The 22905-nt window shown below is 37.7% G+C and overlaps 1 protein-coding gene across 1 annotated transcript in view; it reads left to right on the top strand.

Moving 5' to 3' along the window:
• RPGRIP1 (RPGR interacting protein 1) overlaps window positions 1–22905 on the top strand; it is a 67688-nt gene that overhangs the window by 7350 nt on the left and 37433 nt on the right. The window contains exons 2-10 of the mRNA XM_053660772.1: window positions 8807–8939; window positions 11219–11478; window positions 12632–12731; window positions 13235–13366; window positions 15082–15187; window positions 19294–19317; window positions 20196–20342; window positions 20812–20885; window positions 22379–22524. Coding sequence (XP_053516747.1) covers window positions 8842–8939; window positions 11219–11478; window positions 12632–12731; window positions 13235–13366; window positions 15082–15187; window positions 19294–19317; window positions 20196–20342; window positions 20812–20885; window positions 22379–22524 — 1087 coding nt within the window. The 5' untranslated portion in view covers window positions 8807–8841. The remainder of the gene's footprint in view (window positions 1–8806; window positions 8940–11218; window positions 11479–12631; window positions 12732–13234; window positions 13367–15081; window positions 15188–19293; window positions 19318–20195; window positions 20343–20811; window positions 20886–22378; window positions 22525–22905) is intronic.

Genomic DNA, 22905 nt, shown 5'->3' with positions numbered 1-22905 from the left:
GTGTATACCTACAAGTGAAATTCCTGAGTCATATGGTAGCTCTAATGTTTATATTTTTAATTTTTTGAATTATATTTTATTGATTATGCTGTTACAGTTGTCCCAATTTTTCCCCCTTTGCTTCCTTCCACTGAGTGCCTCCTACCTCCCAGGCAATTCCCCCACCATTGTTCATGTCCATAGGTCATGCGTAGGTTCTTTGGCTACTTCATTTCCTATACTGTATTTCATATTGACTATTCTGTAACTACCTGGTTTGCAACCCAGGCAAGTACCCCAACTGGGAATTGAACCAACAACCTTTTAGTTCACAGGCTGGTGCTTAATCCACTGAACCATACCAGCCAGGGCATTATTTGTAATTCTTTTTTTTCTTTTATTTTAAAGATTTTTATTTATTTATTTTTAGAGACAGAGGAAGGGAGGGAGAAAGAGAGGGAGAGGAACATTAATGTGTAGCTGCCTCTCCAGCACCCCCTATGGGGATCTGGCCCACAACTCAGACGTGTGCCCTGACTGGGAATCCAACAGGCAATACTTTGGTTCTCAGGCCAGTGCTCAATCCACTGAGCCACACCAGCCAAGACCCTATATGTACTTCTTAATACCTTCACCTCTTCACCCATTCCTCTATAGCCCCCTTGTATCTGGCAATCACCAAAATGCTCTCAGTATCCATGATTCTGTCCATGTTATTCTTGTTTGCTTACTTTGATTTTTAAAATTCAATTGTTGATAGATATTATTTGTTGCCATTTTATTGTTCATAGTTTTGATCTTTTTCTTAAATAAGTCCCTTTAATATTTCATACAATTATGGTTTGGTAATGATGAACTCCTTTAGATTTCTCTTGTCTGGGAAGCGCTTTATCTGCCCTCCCATTCTAAATGATATGTTTGCTGGATAGACCAATATTGGCTGTAGGTAACTCTTCCAAAAAATAAAAACAGAACACTTCCCAATTTATTACATGAGGTCAAAACCAAAGACAGCACAAGAAAACAAACTGTAGATCAACATTCCTTATTACCTTAGGCACAAAATCTCCAACAAAATAATAGCAAACTGAATCCAACAACATATAAAAAGAATTATGTACCATAATCGAATGAAACTTACTCCAAGAATGCAAGTTTGGTTTAACATATGAAAATCCATCGATGTAATATATCATATTGATAGAATAAAGGACAAAAAAGTGTGATCATATCAATGTGCACAGAAAAATACATTTAATATATCCTATATTCTTTCATGATAAAATTACTCAACCAACTACTAACAGAAGAAATTTTATTTAACCTGATAAGTGTTATCTACAAAAGTTGTAGCTAAAATTATTCTTAATAGTAAAAGACTGAAAGCTTTCCCTCCAAGATCCAGAAAAAGACAAGGGTGTCCACTCTTGCCACTGCTATTCAACATTTTAAAGAAGGTTCTATCCTTGGAAGTTAGGCATGAAAAAGAAATAAAAGGATCCAAATTAGTAAGCAAAAAAGTAAAACTATCTTTATTCACAGATTACATGATTTTGTATACAGAAAATCCTAAAAAATGCATTAAAAGTTATTAGAACTAATAAATAAATTCAGTAAGGTTTAAGAAGCAAAGATATTCCTATATATTATCAATAAATGAACTGAAAATAAATTAAGATAATTCCACTTACAATATCATCAAAAAGAATAAAATGCATAGAAATAAATTTAACAAAGAAGTATAAAACTTGTACACTGAAAACTATAAAATATCATGGAAAGAAATTAAAGAATATTTAAATATATAGTAAGAAATCACATGCTCATGGATTTGAAGACTTAACATTGATAAAATAGCAATACTGACAAAATTTCTGTATGGATTCAATGCAAACCTATCAAAATTTCAGTTGCCTTCTTTTGCAGACATTGACAAGATGATTCTAAAGTTCATATGGAAACACATGGGACCCTATATAGAAAAATAATCTCGAAAAAGAACAAAATTGGAGGACTCACACATCCTGATTTCAAAACATACTATAGAATTACAGTAATCAAAACAGCATGGTAGTGGCATAGGATAGGCATGCAGATCAACAGAACAGAATTGAAAGTCTAGAAATGAACACTTACATTTATGGTTAATTTATGTTTGACAAACATGCCAAGAAAACTCAGTGGGGAAAGACTTGTACTTTCAACAAATGGTGTTGAGACAATTGATTGGATAATTATATGCAAAATAATGATGCTGGATCCTTACCTCATGCCATATTAAAAATTAACTAAAAATGAATCATAGATCAAATACAATAACTTAAAATATAAAATTCATTATTACAATATGAAGTTAGACATGAAATCAAAAGTACAAGTGATGAAAAAAACAGGTAAGCTGGATTTCATCAAAATTTTTTAAAACTTTTGTGAATCAAAGGACAAAATGAAGAAAAAGATAAGCCATAAACTAGAAAAATACTTGCAGAGTATGTGTCTGATAAAAGATTTGCACTTAAAATACATTAAAAAACTCTTACAACCAAAAATATAGAGATAAATAACCCAATTTGAAAAGGGGCAAAGGAGCTGAGAAGACATTTTCCCATGGCAGATATACAAATGAATGACAAACACATGAAAAATGGTCATTGTGATTATTAATTAGGGAAGTGCAAATCAAAACCACAAAGACAAAGAATAAATTTTAAAAAAGCACAAGATACCACTTCAATAACAATAACAATAACAAATATGGGTGAGAATATGAAGAAATTAGAACTTTTATACATTGCTGGTAAGAATGTAAAAGGGTGCAACAGCATTAGAAAATAGTTTGATGGTTCCTCATAATGTTAAACACAGAGTTACCATTCACTGGGCAAAACACAGATTGAGACTGATCTTGGCCTGTACTACCTGGGAAAGCCCAGAGCCTACACATCCAGGGAACAGCTGCAGACCACCTTGCCCTTGCACAGCTGGTCCTCCACAGAGGATGGAGGTTCCTTGGTCAATAGTCACAGCCAGTCCTTGCAGCTGACTGGCCTGGGTAAATATCCCCCTCAACTGACCTGCCAACAGCAATTAAAGGGTCACTACAAGTGAAAGTTTACTCAGCCCACACAAAAGGCATACCTCAATTATCTAGCTTGTGTGATAGGGGGTGCTGTGCCATTTGACCCTACAGGACACCTACTACATTAGGCCACACTAAAAGACATGAAGTCAAAGCAGATCTACCTAACAGAAAGAAATAAACACAGGGAGGCTGCCAAACCAAAGAGATAAAGAAACATGGTCCAAATGAAAGAACAGATCAAAACTCCAGAAAAATGACCCAAATGAAATGGAGATAAACAAGCTATCAGATGCAGAGTTCAAAACACTGGTTATAAAGATGTTCAGAGAACTCACTGAGGGCTTAAAGATGTTCAGGGAACTCAGTGAGGACCTCAACAGCATAAAAAATGATCCAGTCAGAAATGGGGGATATGCTAACTGAAATAAAGAACAATTTACAGGAAAACAACTGTAGAGTGGATGAAGCTGAGAATCAAATGAATGATTTGGAGCATAAGGAAGCAAAAATAACCAATCAGAACAACAAGAAGAAACAAGAATCAAAAAAAAAAAAGAGGATAGTATAAGCAGCCTCTGGGACAACTCCATGAGGTCCAACACTCACATCATAGGGGTGCCAGAAGGAGAAGAGAAAGAGCGAGAAATTGGAAATCTATTTGAAAAAAATAGTGAAAGAAAACTTCCCTAATTTTATGAAAAAAATAAACATGCAAGCTCAGGAAGCACAGAGTCCCAAAGAAGATGGAGGCAAAGAGGCCTACTCCAAGGTACATCATAATTAAAATGCCAAAGTTTAAAGAAAGATAATCTGCCCTGGCTGGTGTGGCTCAGTGGACTGAGTGCCTGCCTGGGAACCAAAGTGTCGCCTGTTGGATTCCCAGTCAGGGCACATGCCCAGGTTGCAGGCCAGGTCCCCAGTAGGAGGTGCATGAGAAGCAGCCACACATTGATGTTTCTCTCACTCTTTCCCTCCCTTCCTCTGTCTCTAAAAGTAAATAAATAAAAATGATTTTTAAAAAAGATAAAGAGATAGTCTTAAAGGCAGCAAAAGAAAATCAGTTAGTTACCTACACAAGAATTACCATAAGACTGTTAACTGATTTCTCAAAAGAAACTGCAGACTAGAAGGGATTGGCAAGAAATATTTAAAGTCACAGAAAGCAGGGACCTACAACCAAAACTGCTCTACCCAGCAAACATCATTTAGAATCAAAGGGCAGATGAAGAGTTTCCCAGATAAGAAAAAGCTAAGGAGTTCATCATCACCAAATCATTATTATATGAAATGTTAAAGGGACTTATTTAAGAAAGAGAAGGTCAAAACTATAAAAAATAAAATGGCAATAAATGTGTATGTATCAACAATTGAATCTAAAAAGCAAACTAAGCAAACAAGTTGAACAGAGACAGAATCATGGATATAGAGAGCGTTTTGATAGTTTTCCAATGGAAGGGGGATGTGGGGGAATGGAGGAAAAGATGAGGGGATTAAGAAATACAAATAGAAAAAAAACTGTACTTGAAAAATAACTAAATAAAATTTAAAAAAAAGAAATTACCCTACTTAAATATATGGTAGCACAGTTCTATACTATTAGAAGATGCTGAATAAATATTTGTTAAGAAACCAAAAAAAAGAAGTACAAATAGATAATCTCAGAATAATCGTGGTGATGTAAAGTACAGTATAGGAAATGGAGTAGCCAAAGAACATATATGAATAATGCATGGACATGAACAATAGTGGGGGGATTGCCTATGGGAGTAGGTGGTTCTGGGTGAAGGGGTCTCAAGGGGGAAAATCAGGACAACTGTAATAGCATAATCAATAAAAATATTAAACAAAAACAGGACCCATAGAAGGACCTAGTCAAGCTGAGAGGTAACAAAATCCATGTAATGTCTAGAGCTCATTCAATTTCTGATGCTAATGAGTTTATAATATTTTAATGGTGAAAAATCTATACTGTCCTTGATGCTTTTTAGCAATGCAGATTTGGGAATTTTAGGCTTCTCAAAGTTTTAACTGTTCCGCAAACAAAGCACATGAAAATAAATTGGCTGAGATAATTTTCAAAGTTGTAAAAGTCATAGAACTGACCTAATTGTACAGAAACTAACACCTAGAGAATTTACTTAGTTTGGAAGCCATCCAAACAACCAAAAATCTAAAAGACTCAATATTTCTTCAGCACAATTAAAGAGTTGTAGAACACGGTAGCAAAGTGAAGGGTTTACACATTTACTTTGTGAAAAAAGAAACTTTGGTAGGTTTTATACAAACTGTGTCCAATTTCCCTTCTGTTAGTTATGAAATAGCTAAAAATAAATGAAGAGAAGTGCCGGTAAATTAACTTTTATAAATGTTTATGGTCATGTTACAAATTTTCTTCTTAGTGACAAGTATTTTTGTTAAGCTAAGTCTGTCTAGCAATTAGCCACATCATTTTGTAAGTTGATAGGTTTGAAAGTTGTATCTTTTTTTGTTTCTATTCTAAGTAATCTTAAAATTATCTTAGTAACTTTATTTAGGAGAAGAAAATCTTTTGATGCCATAAACAGATATGACCACATTAAGGGAATATTTTTGGCATATTTTCAAAAATTATGTTTTTTTTAATTTCACTAATTCCGAAGGGAAATAATCATGTTCGTAATAACAATTTTATTAGATTTATCTGTACTACTGAAAATACATTATAAATTTATAAAAAAACAAAGTAAGAGAAAGAACATAATATAATATAATGTGAAAAAAAAGAAACTTCGGCAGTTGTAATACCAGGGTTGATGGGGTATTTCTCTGCCTTTGCAGACAAGTATGAGTCAGTAGGCCACATGATTGGGGGGGGCAGGATGTGACTGATTTTATACAGGCCAGACTGATTCAACAGTGTCCTAGATAAGAAGATAGTTCACATAGCTGAGAGACTAGTTTCATTCAAAGACATTGAGGAAATAAATAAATATATTGAGGATGGTGGGAGCTGGCTTCTCACTGAGGAGAGAGATGCAATTATGGAAAGGAGAAGGCTAGAATAAACCATACGACTTTGGATCTTAAATGGAGGTATCAGAGTGAACTTGTGATTTCTAGCATGTGGAAATAGATATGTGGGCATGTGCGTCTTTATGTTAATTGTAATGATTTCACATATACATATGCAAAAATAATTAAATTTTATACTTTAAATATGTTCAGTATATTACATGTCAACTATATCTCAATAAAGTTGTTTAGAAAAAAACTTACTAGTCATCATTTCCAAAGGACAGATCAGAGAGACAGTAGTGGTGGCTGAAGTGGTTCTGAGATTGAAGTTCTGAGCTCCCTTTTTTCTAGAGAAGGAGCTGTATTTTGAGGTCTGTGGTTTCAGAATGGTTCCCATGAGAGCAGAGCTGACCCTGGGCCAGTGAAAACTCACACACTGGAAAGTATGTTCTAGTTTCCTCGGCTTAGAGCGAGCAGAGGCTCTATTCCAAGGAGGCGGTTAATGGGAACAGTTTCTCCAGACCACAGAAACAAATGAGATTGCTCTTAGTAGTTAAAAATTGTTTCTCCACTGATCTAGAACAAATATTCCAAAAATTTATACAGAACCAAAAAATATCTAACTAGCCACAGCAATCTTGAGAAAGAAGAATAAAGTTGGAGGGATCACAATACCTAATAATAAAACTATACTACAAGGTCACTATAATCAAAATAGCCTGGTACTGGCATAAGAACAGACACACAGATCAGTGAAATAGAACAGAGAGCCCAGAAGTAAACCAATGACTCTATGGGCAATTAATATTTGACAAAGAGGGCATGAACATATGATGGAGTAAAAATAGCCTCTTCAATAAATGTTGTTCAATAAATTTATCTTCAATAAATGGACAGGTAAATGCAATAAAAATGAAACTAGACCACCAACTCACACCATATACCAGAATAAACTCAAAATGGAGAAAAGACTTAAATATAAGTCATAACACCATAGTCCTAGTGGAAAACATAGCCAGTAAAATTTCAGATATCCCATGCAGCAATATTTTTGCTGATATATCTCCTAGGGCAAGAGAAATAAAAGAGAGAAAAAAAAACAAATGGGACTACATCAAATTAAAAAGCTTCTGTCCTGGCTGGTGTAACTCAGTGGATTGAGCGCAGGCTTGTGAACCAAAGGATTGCGGTTCAATTCCCAGTCAGGGCACATGCCTGGGTTGCAGGCCAGTTCCCAGCAGGGGACGCATGAGAGGCAACCATACATTGATATTTCTCTCCTTCTCTTCTTCCCTTCCCCTCTAAAGATAAACAAATAAAATCTTTAAAAAAAAAAAAGCTTCTGCACAGCTAAAGAAAACATCAGCAGAATGAAAAGGGAACCAAACATATCAGAGAACATATTTGCCAATAATACATCGGACAAAGGTTTAATCTGCAAAATATATAAAGAAATTATGACTCAACACTAGGAAGACAAATAATCCAATTAAAAATACACAAAGGTTCTGAATAGACACTTCTCCAAGGAGGACACACAGAGGGCCTAGAGACATATGAAAGGATTCTCAGCATCACTGGGCATCAGAGAGATGCAAATTAAAACCACAATGAGACACCACCTCACTCTTGTCAAAATGTCTGTCATTAATAATTCAACAAACAAGTGCTGGTGAGGATGTGGAGAAAAGGGAAACTTAGTACACTGTGGATGGGAAAGTAAACTGGTGTGACCACTGTGGAAAACAGCATGAAATTTCTTCAAAAGTTAAAAATGGATTTACTTTCGATCCAGTGATGCCACTGCTGGTAATATACCCTTAGAATCCTAAAACACCAATTCAAAAGAATTTATTAACCCCTATGTTCCTAAAATTGCTATTTATAATTGCCAAGAGTTGGAAACAGTGTAAGTGCCCATCAGTAAATGATTAGATTAAAAACTGGTACATTTACACACTGCAACAGAAAGAAAGAAATTCTACTTTGTGTGACAGCATGGATGAAACTGGAGAATATTATGCTAAGTGAAATAAGCCAGTCAGTGAAAGTCAAATACCATGCGATTTCACTTATTAGAGGAATCTAATGAACAAAATAAACTAACAAGCAAAATAGAACCAGAGACATGAAAACATGGACAGAGTGATAGAAACTAGAGGGGAGGGAAGAGGGAGATAATGGCGGGAAGAAGGGGAAAGGACTAGTGGTAAAACGGGTGTGAAGGACCCATGGACATAAACAGCGGTGTGGGGATTGACTGTGGGAGCAGGATGTAGGCTGGGCCGAGGAGGGCAAAGGGGGGAAACTGGGACAACTGCGATAGGATAACAATAAAAAAAAAGAAATGTTTCTACCCTTTTTCTAATAGGAGATTTTAAGACAGTTGTGGGCACAATCCTTGTCTAGGCCCAAATTATCTAATAAGAAGAAAAAAGAGAAGTTAAATTAAAAAGACAAATTAGGCACGCTAATAGCTCTATTTGATGTTTTTTTTAGAATGTTCTTTCTAGACAGGAAGTTGAATCATACCTCATGTTAGAATGACATGAAATGATATTCCTCATCTAAGAGTGACATGGAATGATAAAGAGGTCCATTAGTACACATTTCATACACTTCTTCATTTCTTCTTAAATATTTGACTCAGGAAAGACTTAAGCCCTCTGGACAAAATGTGATGAGGGACCTGATGGGTTTTTAAAATGACATGTAAAATTAATCTCCATTTGCTCTTGCCTGGGAGTGTAGGTAAGAAAATTAAAATTCAACCAACTTTGAGCAAGATGAGCCGGAGAGAATTAGAGGACAGTTTGTTTCGTCTTCATGAAGAGCACATGCTGCTGAAGGAGCTTTCTTGGAAGCAACGGGATGAGATCAAAAGGTATCTCAAGTTCCTATGTCTTTAAAAGCTGTATCTACATCAGGCCCATACCACACTAAACCAGAAAGAACACATTTTCCTGAGTTGTCTTCACCAGAAAATAATTCAAATATCACAAATGGTTAACTTAAAAATAATTTTTGAAAGCAATATTGCTTTATTTTGTTTTCTTGCCAAACGGGTCAATAGACTGTGGCCAGAGGCCACAAAGCATTATCAAGAGCTATTTTAACTCACAGAGCAAAATCCTGGGCAAGATTATGCCATGGCCTCCAAAAAGGGGGTAGGGACAAGGGGAATAGCAAAATCTCAGGGAACAAGGACTGTAGGATTAAGTAAGAGAGGGTTTTTTTTCAATTTATAAAACAAACCAAAAATTAAATCAATCATTTATTATATAGAAGTATGTTGTAAGTGCTTTATATGTATTAACTATATGACTTAACCAAGAGGTTAAGTCACAGCCAGTGAGTGGCAGAGCTGAAAGCTCTTAACTCAAAAATCTATATACAGTGACCTTATAGTGCTGGCTTTCAAAAGTACACCAGGGACCTGGAGAGGAATCTGAGATGGAGATTAGGTAGATAAACCAATGGGAAGAATGAAAGTTCCAGGATTATATATCTAGGACATATCTCGAAGATATTGGTGTCAGTGCCTTCCAGGCAAAGACCAACAGGAACACACCTATAGTTGAGCAAGTCGAGTTTGTCACTCATTGCAGCTAGAAAAAATGCACACCATGGGTGTCCACCTCAGGAATGTTTTAGAAAGAACCTATTATAGGATTCAAGCTTCAGTTGAGTGATTTGGAGAAAAGTCCAAGGTAACAGGAGTTTGTTCCAGGTTTGGAAATTTCAGACAGTAGAGACACTTTTGCGTTTGCGTATCTTAAAAATCTCATCTACGGGGAGGTAAGAGAATGAGGCTATATCTCTAATAGGTAAAGAAGTAGCAGTCACTCATGTTAGCCAGGAGAAAGGGATGTTGGGTATTTTGTGGTGGCACAGTGACCTTGCATTTTTGTCTGTGCTTAGACAAAATTATACAGTGGACTTACTTTGTATCATTCTTCCTTAGTCTCAAATGGCCTTGTCTGATATTCGTATTCTGTGAGATTGTGCCCAACAGGACAATAAAAAGGCCTAGTTGTAAGCACCAGGAAAACTTCAATCAACACTGAGGACTAGCTATGTCAAACCCATTCCCCAATGTCAAGAGCAGTTTTTTGCTTTTTTATCGTAATGCCTAATAGTGGTTCAGAACTTCATTTAGAATCTACAAAATTGCAGGTTTCCACTGTAAACCAGTGCTATTCAGAGCTGGAGATTCTTTTATATTGTGGAGAACTCAAGAATCTGAAGTCAGAACGTTGCATGGGTCAAAAAATCTTGCTTCTTGGTTGTTAACCAAAAAGTATCTGAGATTATAGATATTAAATGGCTGAATTGGGTTCCATCCTCCCTCCCTGGCTTTAGGCAAGTTACTAAGCTATTTTATGCCTTGATTTCTTTATCTGGATATAAACATAAGTAATAATAGCTAACTCATACAGTGCTTACAGTGCACCATCCCTGTCCTAAGCACTTACATATATTAATTTACTTAATCTTCCTTACAGTCTAATGGGGCAGGTACAGTTTTTATCTTTATTCATAGATCAGGAAATTGAGCACAAAATTTAATGACATGCCCAAAGACACATGGGCAGTAAATGTCAGGACTGCTAGGCAGTGGGACCATAGAATCTGATGATAATAGTAAAAAGCATGATTTTAGGTCAAGACAAAAAAGAGTGATGACTATCTGCTATGGATAAGGCTTTGAGTATGCCAGGGGCTGTAGGAGACTAGTCCTCAGAGTTGGGTGCATATACACAGGTGTGCAGACAATTGGCTTGGGAGAAGTAAATGTTAACATTTCTACTTATATGTAATTATCCTCCCTTTAAAAATTAGTGTGCTGTTTATGTTTATAATGGCCATAATTTATTAGTATAGAAGTAAATGCATATAATTAAAAAATAAATATACACAAGTATATTGTGATCGCTGCAACAGAATGGGCAAAGATGAAACGAACCCTGTGTCCTTGCCCTCAAAGTGTTACAGTGTACTGGGGACAGATTTTTTTCTAGAAAATAAAAATTTTAAGTGTAAATAACGGACTATGGTAGATAAATTTATATCATAGATCAATTCAGATTATTTGCCACCAAATAAACTCTAGAAATAACCGTCACAGAGATCACATACATCGAATTCTATTTTCACACTTAGGATGAGGACAGCCTTGCTGCGACTGACCGCTGTGGGCAGGGACCGGAGGGCAGAGGTGACGACCCTGGAGCAACCCTCGGAGCCCGCTAGGCGGTGGCGGAGCCCGGGGTGGCGGCAGCGTCCCGTGGTGCTTGGGCTGCAACAGCAGTTCCAGCGCGAGGGCCCCCCTGTTTCCCGCCGCACCCTGCCTCGGTCCCACGTGAGACAGAGACAGCTCCACAGTGCCGGCGCGCCAGTGATGCAGAAGAAACCCAACAGGGGTGAGGCTCAGGCAGGCCTGTGTCCCCGACAGGGCTGGGACACTGTGGAAGGTTGATTTGCCAGCCACATTTTCCTCCTCACTGCTTCATTCGCCCGCCACTCTATTTTGTTATTTGTTCTCTTATTTGCATTCCTTTCTACCTCCCTGAAAGGTTGGGGGTTTATTTTCTGCCCTGAGTGGGATGTCAGGTTCAAAAATCTCAGTTCTCACCCTGAAGTACTGCTCAGAGGACTGTCAGACAACCTGAACGGCAATTTGCTAGTGAAGTCCTGCAGTGGGGCTAGAAAACAGCAGAGAGAACGTTGATGTCCCTCCCACTTAGGTGTGAGACTCAGTGTTCTTAAGATAGATACCTCTACTGGGACTCGGGAACTCTGGGGCTGTGCTTCTAAAACTGGAGCTCTTAGCCTTTTGGGGGAAGTGGACTCCTTTGAAAAGATAATCAAAGCAAGGCCTCCTCCCAAGAAAAATGCACAACACTTAAACAAAACTTTGCATACAATTCCGTGGGTTCAGAGATTCCCAAAGCCCATTCCTGAAGTCCAGGCCAAAAGTCAGGCTGTGAGTGAGGAGCTACAATTTCTCCTCTTCCTGTGTTCCAAGTGGCTGAGCCTCTCTGGCTGCTGTGAAACACAACATTGGATTAAGCAAACTTTTGTGTGTAAATTTCCTGCTCCTCCTAAATTTCCTCAGCTCTGAGTTAGATCCATAGGAATGGAGTGTCTTTACCCTGGGATTCAATGTTAGGTTTTGTTTAGCATGCTCCTCCATTTCTAAGCTCCCTACTTGAGCCAACCAAATCTTTGCAAAAACAGCTAAAATTAGAAAAACTAAGTAATTTCAAATTTCAGTTCAGTTTAACTTCAGCATTATCGAGTACCAATTATACACCAGGCCTGGGCAAGCTTGTACTTTCTTGCCTTTTATACTCACTTACTTTGAGAGTCTGTAGTCCTGTTGACTTAAAAACCTGTAGTTGCATGTGTATGCAGGGGTAAGGACTGAGAACCTCTCCGTTGGGGTCAGTGGTCATATAAAGATTTCCCCAGTCTCAAGGGTCCCTGCTTCCAGAATTTGGTGTTCCAGTGCTAGCACTTGGTATTCTAGAGAAATCTGTTGCCAGAGTCTGCATCTTTTGTCTAAACTTTCAGAGCCAAGGGACAGGCTGAGCTACACAGCCCCTCCCACCTTCAAGGAGCACATGACAGATGTAAAAACCAGAGGTGAAATATCCAGTCAACCCCGAAAGCTGTGAGTTCTTTTCCTTTATCCTGTGTGGTTACTCTTTCAGCTTTGTATGAAAATATATCATTTAGGGAACAAGCAAATGTTGGTATTTTCGAGTCTTTTCAGCATAATCAGAGAAGATGAAAGTCAACCATAGGCCAAATTCTAACTTCATTGTTTAAAAATGGACAATAAGCATCTCTCTTCTTCCAAGGAATGAAAAATAAAAACCTTTCCTTAACTGAAGGTACTGCCTCTTTTTCTCTTTACATTCTTGTCCCTTAGATCATAATTCATTTATATTTGTTTGACACTTAAAAGCTATATTTAGTCAGATTATCTTCCACACATACCAAGATTACTAACTACTCTTTTTTTTTAATCTATGTGAGAGCCTAATTCTCATTCTCTGTACAGCAAATTCTATTTCTTCTATTTGTGTTTAATGTTCCTAATTCTAAAAGTATAATTTATTTCAGCAAAGTCATAATTATGACTAAACTCATTGGTTTATGCATGCCCAACAGTGCCCACATTATGACCAGCAATGCTATGCAAGTGGAAGAACCACCCAAATCTCCTGAGAAAATATGGTCCAAAGATGAAGATTTTGAACAAAGAGGCTCTTTGGAGTGTGCTGAGAAAGCCACAGAGCTTCGGTAAGAGTGTGTGGTCTTCCATGCCTCAAGCCATAATGAACTGAAAAAGCAAGATATTCTTTTTTTTTTAAGATTTTATTTATTTATTATATTAGAGAGAGGGGAAGGGAGGGAGAGAGGGAGAGAACCATTAATATGTGGTTTCCTCTCATGGGCCCCCTACTGGGGACCTGGCTCACAACCCAGGCTTCTGTTCTGGTTGGAAATGGAACCCCGGACCCATTGGTTCGCAGGCCAGTGCTCAATCCACTGAACCACACCAGCCAGAGCTAGACTTTATTTGAGCAAGAAGTGCAGATATTTCCCATTAACACCCCTGTCACCTCCACACAGCCTCCCCGACTGCCAACATCCACACCAGAGTGGTACATTTGACATGATGGATAAACTTACTCTGACATATCACTATCACCCAAAGGCCATAGTTTACCTTAGGGTTCCCTCTTCATGTTGTACATTCTTTGGAACATATGCATAATGACATGTATCTGCCATTATAGTATTATATGGAGTAGTTTCACTGCCCTAAAAACCCTTTGTGCTCTGCTTGTTCATTCCTTCCTACCACCTTATACCTGGCACCACAGATCTTTTTACTGTCTATGATTTTGTCATTGTCAGAATGTCACGTAGTTGGAAACATATAGTATGTAGCATTTTCAGATTGGCTCCTTCCATTTAGCAATATGCATTTAAGTTTCCTCCATGTCTTTTCATGGCTTGATAGCTCATTTCTTTATTTTTATTATTATTTTCATTACATTTATTGGGGTGACATTGGTTAATAATTCATTTCTCTTAAGCACCAAGTAATGCTCCATTGTCTGGATGTATCACAATTTATTTACCCATTCACTTTCTGAAGTACAAGTTGGTTGTTTCCAAGTTTTGGGCAATTATAAATAAAATGGCCACAAACATCTATGTGCAGGTTTTCATGTGGCCATGAGTTTTCAACTGGAGACTTTTTAAAACCACAGGTGCCCGGGCCCCACCTCACAGACTTCCTCTCAGTTATTTGGGGGTGGATTAGCAGTGGTCCCTGACCTTTTTGATACCAGGGACCAGTTTCGTAGAAGACAACTTTTCCACAGACCGGGGTAAGTGTTAGGAGGAGACAGGAGGCGGAGCTCAGGCAGTAATGTGTCTCCCTCTGCTGATGGAAAGGAGGGAGTTGGGGACTCCTGACTATAGGCAGTGTAATTTTAAAGATTTTTCCAAATGATTCTAATAAGCAGCCAGAACTGTAAATCACTGAGATAGAGTTTAGTGAGCCCAAATCCTCCCAATACTTTCCAAACGGTCAAGAAAACATGATCTCCTAGGTTCAGAAAGTATCATCTTCCCTTGTGTCTCCCATTCATAGACACACTTTTTTGGTTTCTCCAAGGAAACACAGCTCAGACTTGGTAGCTCTTTGCAAAGTTAATGGAAAACTGTGAGCACCATAATTTTTAAAAACAGCTGTTATGTTTTCTCAGAACATGAAATTTAAGGTTGGTGGTCTCTCAAGTCTCAACTGGTGTGAGGGGAAATGAGAGAAAGGAGATTATTACAGGAGTGTGTACACACTTCCTATTTCTGGTGCATTGTGGGGGAGATAGGCAGACACAAAGCAAGAGGAAGAGATTCTTACTGGTGCAAAATCAGGGGGAAAGACGCTTAATTTTGTCAATTCTCACACAGAATAGCTTAGCACTGTCTTCTTTCTCTAGGACTTCCATCAAGGAGAACATAGAGCTGATTCGGCTTAAGAAGCTCTTACATGAAAGGAATATCACATTGGTAGCAACAAAAGCACAATTAACGGAAGTTCAGAAGGTGAGTTGCCATCATCATCTCTGCTTTTTTGGGGGAAAAACAGTTAGTTAAATGGTGAGTATTGTCCCGGCCAGGTGGCTCAGTCGGTTGGAGCATCATCCTGTACGCCAAAAGGTCAAGGGTTTGGTTACGGGTCAGGGCACATGCCTGAGTTTTGGATTCATCCCCAGCTGTGGTGTGTAACGGAGGCAACCGATAGATGTTTCTCTCTCTCTCTCTCCATTCCTCTCTCTCTAAAATCAATTTTAAAAAATACATATCCTTGGCTGAGGGTTAAAAGAGGGAGAGAGAAAGAGAGATGAATATCGTTGTCTCCATTTCATACACAGGAGACCACAACTAAGAGAAACCAAGTCACTCATCTAAGGTCACAAAACTTATAGGTGATACTCAATGAATCCAAGCCTTGCAACTCAGAGTCCATTCTTTTTCCACTACTTCCCATTATCTCTCTATTACAAAGAAGGCTCAAGCCCTACCCCATAAGGTGTAATTCAATGGTGTTAATTTGTGTCAGGGTTAAGGTTGCAGCCAAGAGCTGCAAGCAGAATGTAATTAAGTTAGGAAGCCAAGAGCAGAGACAGAGGAAGAGAAGAGCAGCTTTAACTGAGTACTCTATATGCTGGACTCGATACTAGATACTTATAGGCATAATCTCATTTAAGCCTGGCAACCCTCAAGGTAAATACATTTAACAGGTGAAGGAACTGAGCCTAAAAGAAGTTAAGTAACTTGCTCGAGTCATGTAGATGGTAAGTAAGGGACAGAACAGACTTTGAGTCCAGGCTTATCTAGCACTATCGCTTTATGCTCTTTTCTCATTGCCATGCAATAGAAACTCCTATCTGAATGGTGGAAGTAGGGTATTGAGGGTCTAAGAGATTGGCACCATTCTTTAATTGAAAAAAATATTTACTGAGTACCAGGAACTGTGCAGAGTACTGGGATACAAAGATTACAAAGATAAATGATACCTCCTGCCTTCAAGAAACTTACAGGAGCCAGAGAACAAGAAGTAAATGAGTATAATTACCCACATCCAGGGGATGGGGGAGACACAAAAGAAAGAGTAGTCAGACTTATCAGAAGATGGGGTGCAGGATCTGAAAAGGATTCATAAAGGTGTATATTCGTGAGTTGAATACTGGCATACTGAAAGATTAGCAGGTGTTACTGACTGTGCAAGAGAGGGAAGGGCTTTCCAGAGCAGGAGAAGCGTAGGCCAAGGCACGGAGGCGAGAAATGTCAGGCACCGGTTCTCAGAGGCTTTATCAGGAATGTAGACTTTGGAAAGCTGCAGAGAGGTTTTAAGCAAGTTGATAACATGACCAATGTTTTTCTCCAAAGAAATCACTTTACCTTTTTTTATAATGTCTGAGATATCCTTGAAATGTATTTTAATAAAGAAACAATATTTTCGAAAAATAGAAAAATAATACCTTTGAAAAACTACTATAAAGCACTAATAATTATTAATTCTGGGCAGTAAGATTATAGATGATTGTTTTTATAATCTTTATACTGTCCTGAAATTTTCAACTTCTCAAAAATTACAGAACTACAGGGAAAGATAATTTGATAGCACCGTGAATGATAGGCTGGCTGGTATTAAGATGGGAGGTGAAGAAATCAGGTAAAACGGGAGTGCAATGGCCCAAGGAGGAAAAGAAAAGGGTCCCAACCAAGGTGGTGAGAGAGGCTTGCAGAAAAAGGATTGTGTTGGGAGAAGTCCGGGAAAAAGAATAATGGAGTTTGTCACCCAAGGGGAGTGGATGAGGCAGGAGGAGAAATGAAATGTGATGCCTGGATCTCTGGCATGGGTGATTAGATGATGGTGGTGTCATCGATTGAGAGTGACAGCAGGTAGGACTGCCCTGGTATGTCTGTTCTGATGGAGATGAAAAGCATCTTTACAAGGCCAGCCTCCAAACCTATGTCGAGAATGATGCAGACATATGTTTGTATTCTTTTGATTTGGTTAATTTTGGTAGCATTTAAAGGATGTGGAAATATGGGAGGGAAGATAATTTAAAATTGTATGGATAAATAGCTGTATAGGTTCTCCAGCTATCTGAGAGTAGAGCGTTCTTATAAGGCTTCTATAAGCTGAAATGGCCTAAAGCAAAGAGGCAATTACCATAAATTTATATAGAAAAGTTTGTGAGAGTTCCAAGACCCCCAAAATAACCTACCACATCATACCCAATAGCAGTAACATCCCATCTTGCATTAGTATAGTCCCTGAAATCCAAGATGAATTGTGCTAATACAAGGCATCTGTATGTTGAATCTATACACTACTCATTGTTGCTTTCTCAGATTTGTGCCCTTCAAATAAATATTGGCACCTTGTACACAAATAAAGTAAAATAAAGTAACACTAACATGTAAATGCAAGAATGATATGATATACACCACATTTTACACACCTATCAGTCCATTCAAGCAATAGTGTTCCCGTTTTATCTCTAACTGGATGCTGACTAAAAGACCACTTTGTTACTGGCAAAGCAAATAGTAACTTGTGCAGCTTTCAAGATTCTTCCTCTCTGCCTGTAAATAGTATGAATGGTGGGTGCAGGCACGTTCAAAGCACCCACAGTATCTTTATTTTATTCACCACCATGGAAATGTTTTAATTACACCCAGTTTCATGCTGTGTAACACCCTGATGAGCTCCCTCAGGCCTTTCTGATACTTTAGGACACATCTCGCTGGTGGAAGCATAAAATAAATCAAGGTAAAGTACAGATGCTCACAGACACGGTTCAAGCTCTGGCAGCTGGATGCTGAGATGCCAAGCATCGTGCTGGGGAAGGAGCCTGGCCATACTGCTCCTGCCGCTGTGCTCCAGCGTGTGCTGCTTCTGCGAAGGCTCATCCAAAATAAACACTGAATGCCATTTTTGCTTTTCACCTTTCTTTGTAAAAGTAAAAATCCTCTTCGGATTTCTGTCAGTTAGTGAAAACAGGTACAGGTGTACAATAGCTCTTTCGTAAGAGCTAAGTGGCAGAATGAAAACTTTCAAAAAGCAGGGTGTACCTGTATTTGTGGGGTTAGGTTTTAATAACATCTGTGCATCCCTCCTTTGCATTAAAGGAAAAGAGGAAGAAAACCATTCTAAACTGAATGTCCTTACCTATGTCCGTGGTAGTAGTAGAATGACCTAATGGTGAATAATAATCCACAATTTTTTAAAATGTAGGTTTTATAATTTGTTTTTCTTTAGCAATTTTCCTTCTAATCATGCTTTCATACACATGTACTAAAACAAGTTTGCATTCTCTTAATTCCTTCCCAGTGAAATATGATGGTCAATAGCACAGACCCTGGAGTCTGAGCAAAGTGACTTTACTCTCTAGGCTTGGGTTTCTCATTTCTCAAGTTTAGGCAACACTACCTACCTCTCAGATTTGTTGTAAGGACTAAATGAGATAATATATGTGAAACAATTATAATGATCATAATGTAACAAATAACGAAGCACATAGTAACATGCTCAACCAATAGCTGTTGTTAGTTTTGTTATTATTATTCTTTTCTATTTCTAAAACTGGGAAGAGTCCTGAAGCATGCTAATAATAGTGCCTAGTGTGAAAATAAATATTTTCCTTGGATAACCCACCAAGTGCAAGACAAATTAGAATAAAAGACTTTTCATTTTTTAAAAAGATAAATGGTGTGGTCTATTACATTCATAGACTGTCTGGCAAGCTGGCACAAAGAAATAGCAGCAATTAATTAGTAAGTAGGTATTCAGATTGAGTTGATTTATGGGAATTTTTAATTAATAATGTATTTTAAAATAAATATTTAGCCCTTGCCAGGTTGCTTAGTTGGTTGGAATATCATCCCATATACCCAAAAGTTATGGGTTTGATTCCCAGTCAGGGTCTATATGGGAGGCAAATGTTCAATATTTTTCTCTCACATCAATCTTTCTCTCTTTCTCTCTCCCTGACTCTCTCTGTAAAATCAATGAACATATTTTTGGGTGAGGATTATAAAAAATAAATAAAGTAAATATTTAAACATTTGTGTTATAAACATCAAAGTAGTAATCAAGTTGATATATCAATAGAGTAATGTTTATTTTTTTCTTTCAGACATATGAAACTCTGCTCCAAAAGGTACTTAATAAAAAATTTCTCTTTCTGATTAATTAGAGTAATGAAATCCCCAAAATTCGTGTTCATCTTCATGTAATGTGACACCGGAACTTAGCCAACTAAATCAAAGTTATTGTGTCATGTAATTTCTATTAAGACAAATGATACTACTACTGTTATCAGAAGCTATTTATTATACTGTTTTCATAAAAATTAAAATATTAGTTCTGAGTTGTGAAATATTTAGTATAGTATTTTTCAACCCATTGCTAGAGAGAATTACAGCATTGGCTCAAAAATTCCTAACAGCATTCTTCTAGCATGTGTGAGATGATGAGACATAATGATGTCATTGCAGATCTTCTCTGGTGTTGTTAAATATTTGGCCCTATTCACCCCTGTGAGTGGGGTGCTGGTGAAGCTGGATGAATGTCCATGATTAAGAGTTGCTATGGCAGAGTTCAGTCACTATAGTTCTTCACCATAGGTGTCCACCACAAAAATGCCACTTAACTCCTACCAGTAACATGTCATTTTGCTGGGTGTAAAGGGAGGAGGATGTCATCATAAAAAGCACTCAAATAGCTTAGAAAGTAAAGGCATCTGTGAGAGGTGGTACTTCCCCTAGAGCCAGGGTTTAATTTGAACCTTGGGAAAATTGAGACTCCAATTACAAATTAGAGTTTCTCAGAGTGGGACATGCTTACTAACAGGAAAGCAATACTTTCTGAGAAATTCTAGGGTGAAAAACAAGGTCAATTTACAATGCAAATGCAACTTACTATTAATCAAGGCCATTCTTTGTAACATTCACTAGCTAATGCAAGGGTGGCTGGTATCTTGAGTCCACTCTCGGTGAGTGATGTGACTATTCCCAGAGCAATTTCCTTTTGCCCCAGAAACAGGGATTACAGAGTGCAGCCCATGAGGCCCTCCTCAGCCAAGTGAATGAACTCAGGGCAGAGCTGAAGGAGGAGAGAAAGAAGGCTGTGAGCTTGAAGAGCCAGTTGGAGGATGTGTCCATTCTGCAGATAACGCTGACGGAGGTAAATAATATTAATTAAAATATTCCATCAATTGTAAGTTACTTTCTAATTTTAGGGTTGTTAAAAAGTATATCTTAGCAACACTATGGGTATTTTGTTGCAAGAAAAAATGAGGCTCGAAGTGGTTAAGTAATTTGCTCAAGATTATACTATTACGAGAAAAACTAGGATTTATACTTACATCTGTTCTCCAAAGTCTTTGCTCTTTTTTGGTATTTTTCTGCTTCCCTAACACTAGAAACTCATACACCATGATAATTTACTTCTAAGAATCCTCACTGATTCCAAGAAAAGTTTCTACCCCACCTTTAATTGGTTGAAGTCTTTCAAGTTGAGTGACTCCTCACAGACATGGGAGATGGATGTAGAAAACTCCCCACCCAAGCCCTATCCTGCAACAGAAAAGGGAAATCTTGTGCAAGGCATAGATTTTTAAATTTTATCTCAGTCAATCTGTTATCATTCTTAGTTTCAGGAAAGAGTTGAAGATTTGGAAAAAGAACGAAAATTGCTCAATGACAATTATGACAAACTCTTAGAAAAGTGAGTACCAAGTTTGCATCCCAGAGAACTGTTTGTTATAAAGGGTGATTATATAAAAGTACCTTTCCATTTTTAAAAATAATATATATTGTTGATAAGGATGTGAGGAAATCGCTATTCAACACTGTTATATAGAATATAAATTGGCACAGTCTTTTTGGAAGAGAATTTTACACTATCTATCAAAATGTCAAACCTTTGTATATCTTTTGTGCCAGCAATTCCATTTTTTGGAATCAAAACTAAAGAAATCTTATTATATATATGCAAAGATATTATAAATTGAGAATGTTAATTACTGCATTGTTAGTTAACAGTAAAAAGTAATTAATATCCAATTTTTTTGGTAGAGGTTGACTAAATAAAGCATGTTGTGTCCCCACAATAAAACACGATGAAGCTGTTGGAAGCCTGTTGTTAAATGAAGTTGCAACAGAATTTATTAACTCTGACTTAAAAGCATTAGTGTAGGGTAAAGAGGCACCTTTATTTTTATTTTACATACTTCCACATCATTTTAGTTTTTGTAACATACATATATTCATGTATTAACTTTGAAATTAAAAATACCCAGAATTTTTAAAAAATTGAATGTCCCTTCTTACTCGGTTGAAGGCAGCAGAGGGCAGATTGGGGAGGTTGTATGGGAGCATCCTAGAAGCAGCTGATGTTTTTCAACTCAATGAAATGAATTAGTCTTGGGGTTATCCATGTTGAAGCTTCTCTGTTACAAACACTATTATTGCCCTCTTGCCTCTGTCATTCAGAATATTATCTTCTTGGATCATCATGTAATGTATGACCCAGATGTGCCAAGAAATCTTGATGTTAGCCTAAGCAAATTGTTTTTAAACCATATTTCTTAAAATGATGAAGAAAAAAGATATAAGCAGTAATAATAGTTTCATTACCAATATCACTTCACTTGTGTGAACAATCAAGGGCTGCCTTTGCGTGTTTTACTCTCAAAATGGGTCTGCCCTGATACTGTGTGCAGGGTACAGCCACTGAAAAGTTGAAACTTTTGCTTCCTGCCCTTTAGTGTAGTAATCCAGAATGTAGTTCAAAGGCGAGTATTCTCTAAACCAGCCATTGGTGATGGTAGGTGGAGGAATGAAGTAAGGAAAAGAGGAACATTTCATTCCCCATGTCTAACCTAGCAGACCTGAGAATGTCTTGGTACACAGTTCCCTGATTGAAGAAAGCCACCAGGCTGGAGAAATAAATATGGGAAATAGATATGATTTGGATGTTTGTACAGTGGGATATTTGAGACCTAAATAGAAGTGATACTAAAGAACTCAATAGGACCCCAAAATTCCAAGGCAGTTGGTAAATGACTGTTAAAGGAGGGGCAGAAAAACATGTAGGGGAATGAATGATGAACTAGGCCCAGGAGATGCAGAAACTGTATAATAAAGGCATTTTATCAAACACCTTTGAGTGTCCATCTGACAAGACTGCCTCCCTCCTTACATGCTTCCTGTGGTCAGCATGCTGGACAGCAGTAATCAGCCACAGTGGAGCAATGAGCTTGTAGGAGAACAGCTACAGCAGAAAGTCTCTCAGTTGCAGGATCAGCTGGATGCTGAGCTGGAGGAGAAGAGAAAAGTCTTACTTCAGCTGTCCAGAGAGAAAGGTAGGTTGGGTCTTGAAGAGCTGTCTCTAATGAGGCATCCCCTACATTTGGTGTGGGAGAAGGGAATGTGGACCAGCATTTCTCCAGTCCCCCACTTGGTCATGGATAACTAAAATCCGCACACCAGCAACCAGATCAAGTTTACAATCTAGAAAGCATGATTTCCTACCTCAAATGCACACTCGTTTCTACATAAGGACTTCCTATTTTGAAAGAATGCCAATTGTTAATTTACTATGTTTTTAAACATTTACTTTATTGAAAGTATGAAAAATGAAGTTCCCTGCCTTTTATTCTTATTAATCATTTTAGAGGTGATGACAGCCTTTTTTTTAAGCATCTGATACCTGAAATTGAGAAACAAATTACTGCTCTTTGTTA

Source organism: Artibeus jamaicensis, unplaced genomic scaffold (assembly GCF_021234435.1).
Source record: "Artibeus jamaicensis isolate MK-2021 breed Jamaican fruit bat unplaced genomic scaffold, CSHL_Jam_final scaffold_854, whole genome shotgun sequence".
Lineage (NCBI taxonomy): Eukaryota > Metazoa > Chordata > Mammalia > Chiroptera > Phyllostomidae > Artibeus > Artibeus jamaicensis.
Note: the sequence above shows the minus strand (reverse complement) of the source record. Positions and strands in the feature narration are given on the sequence as shown.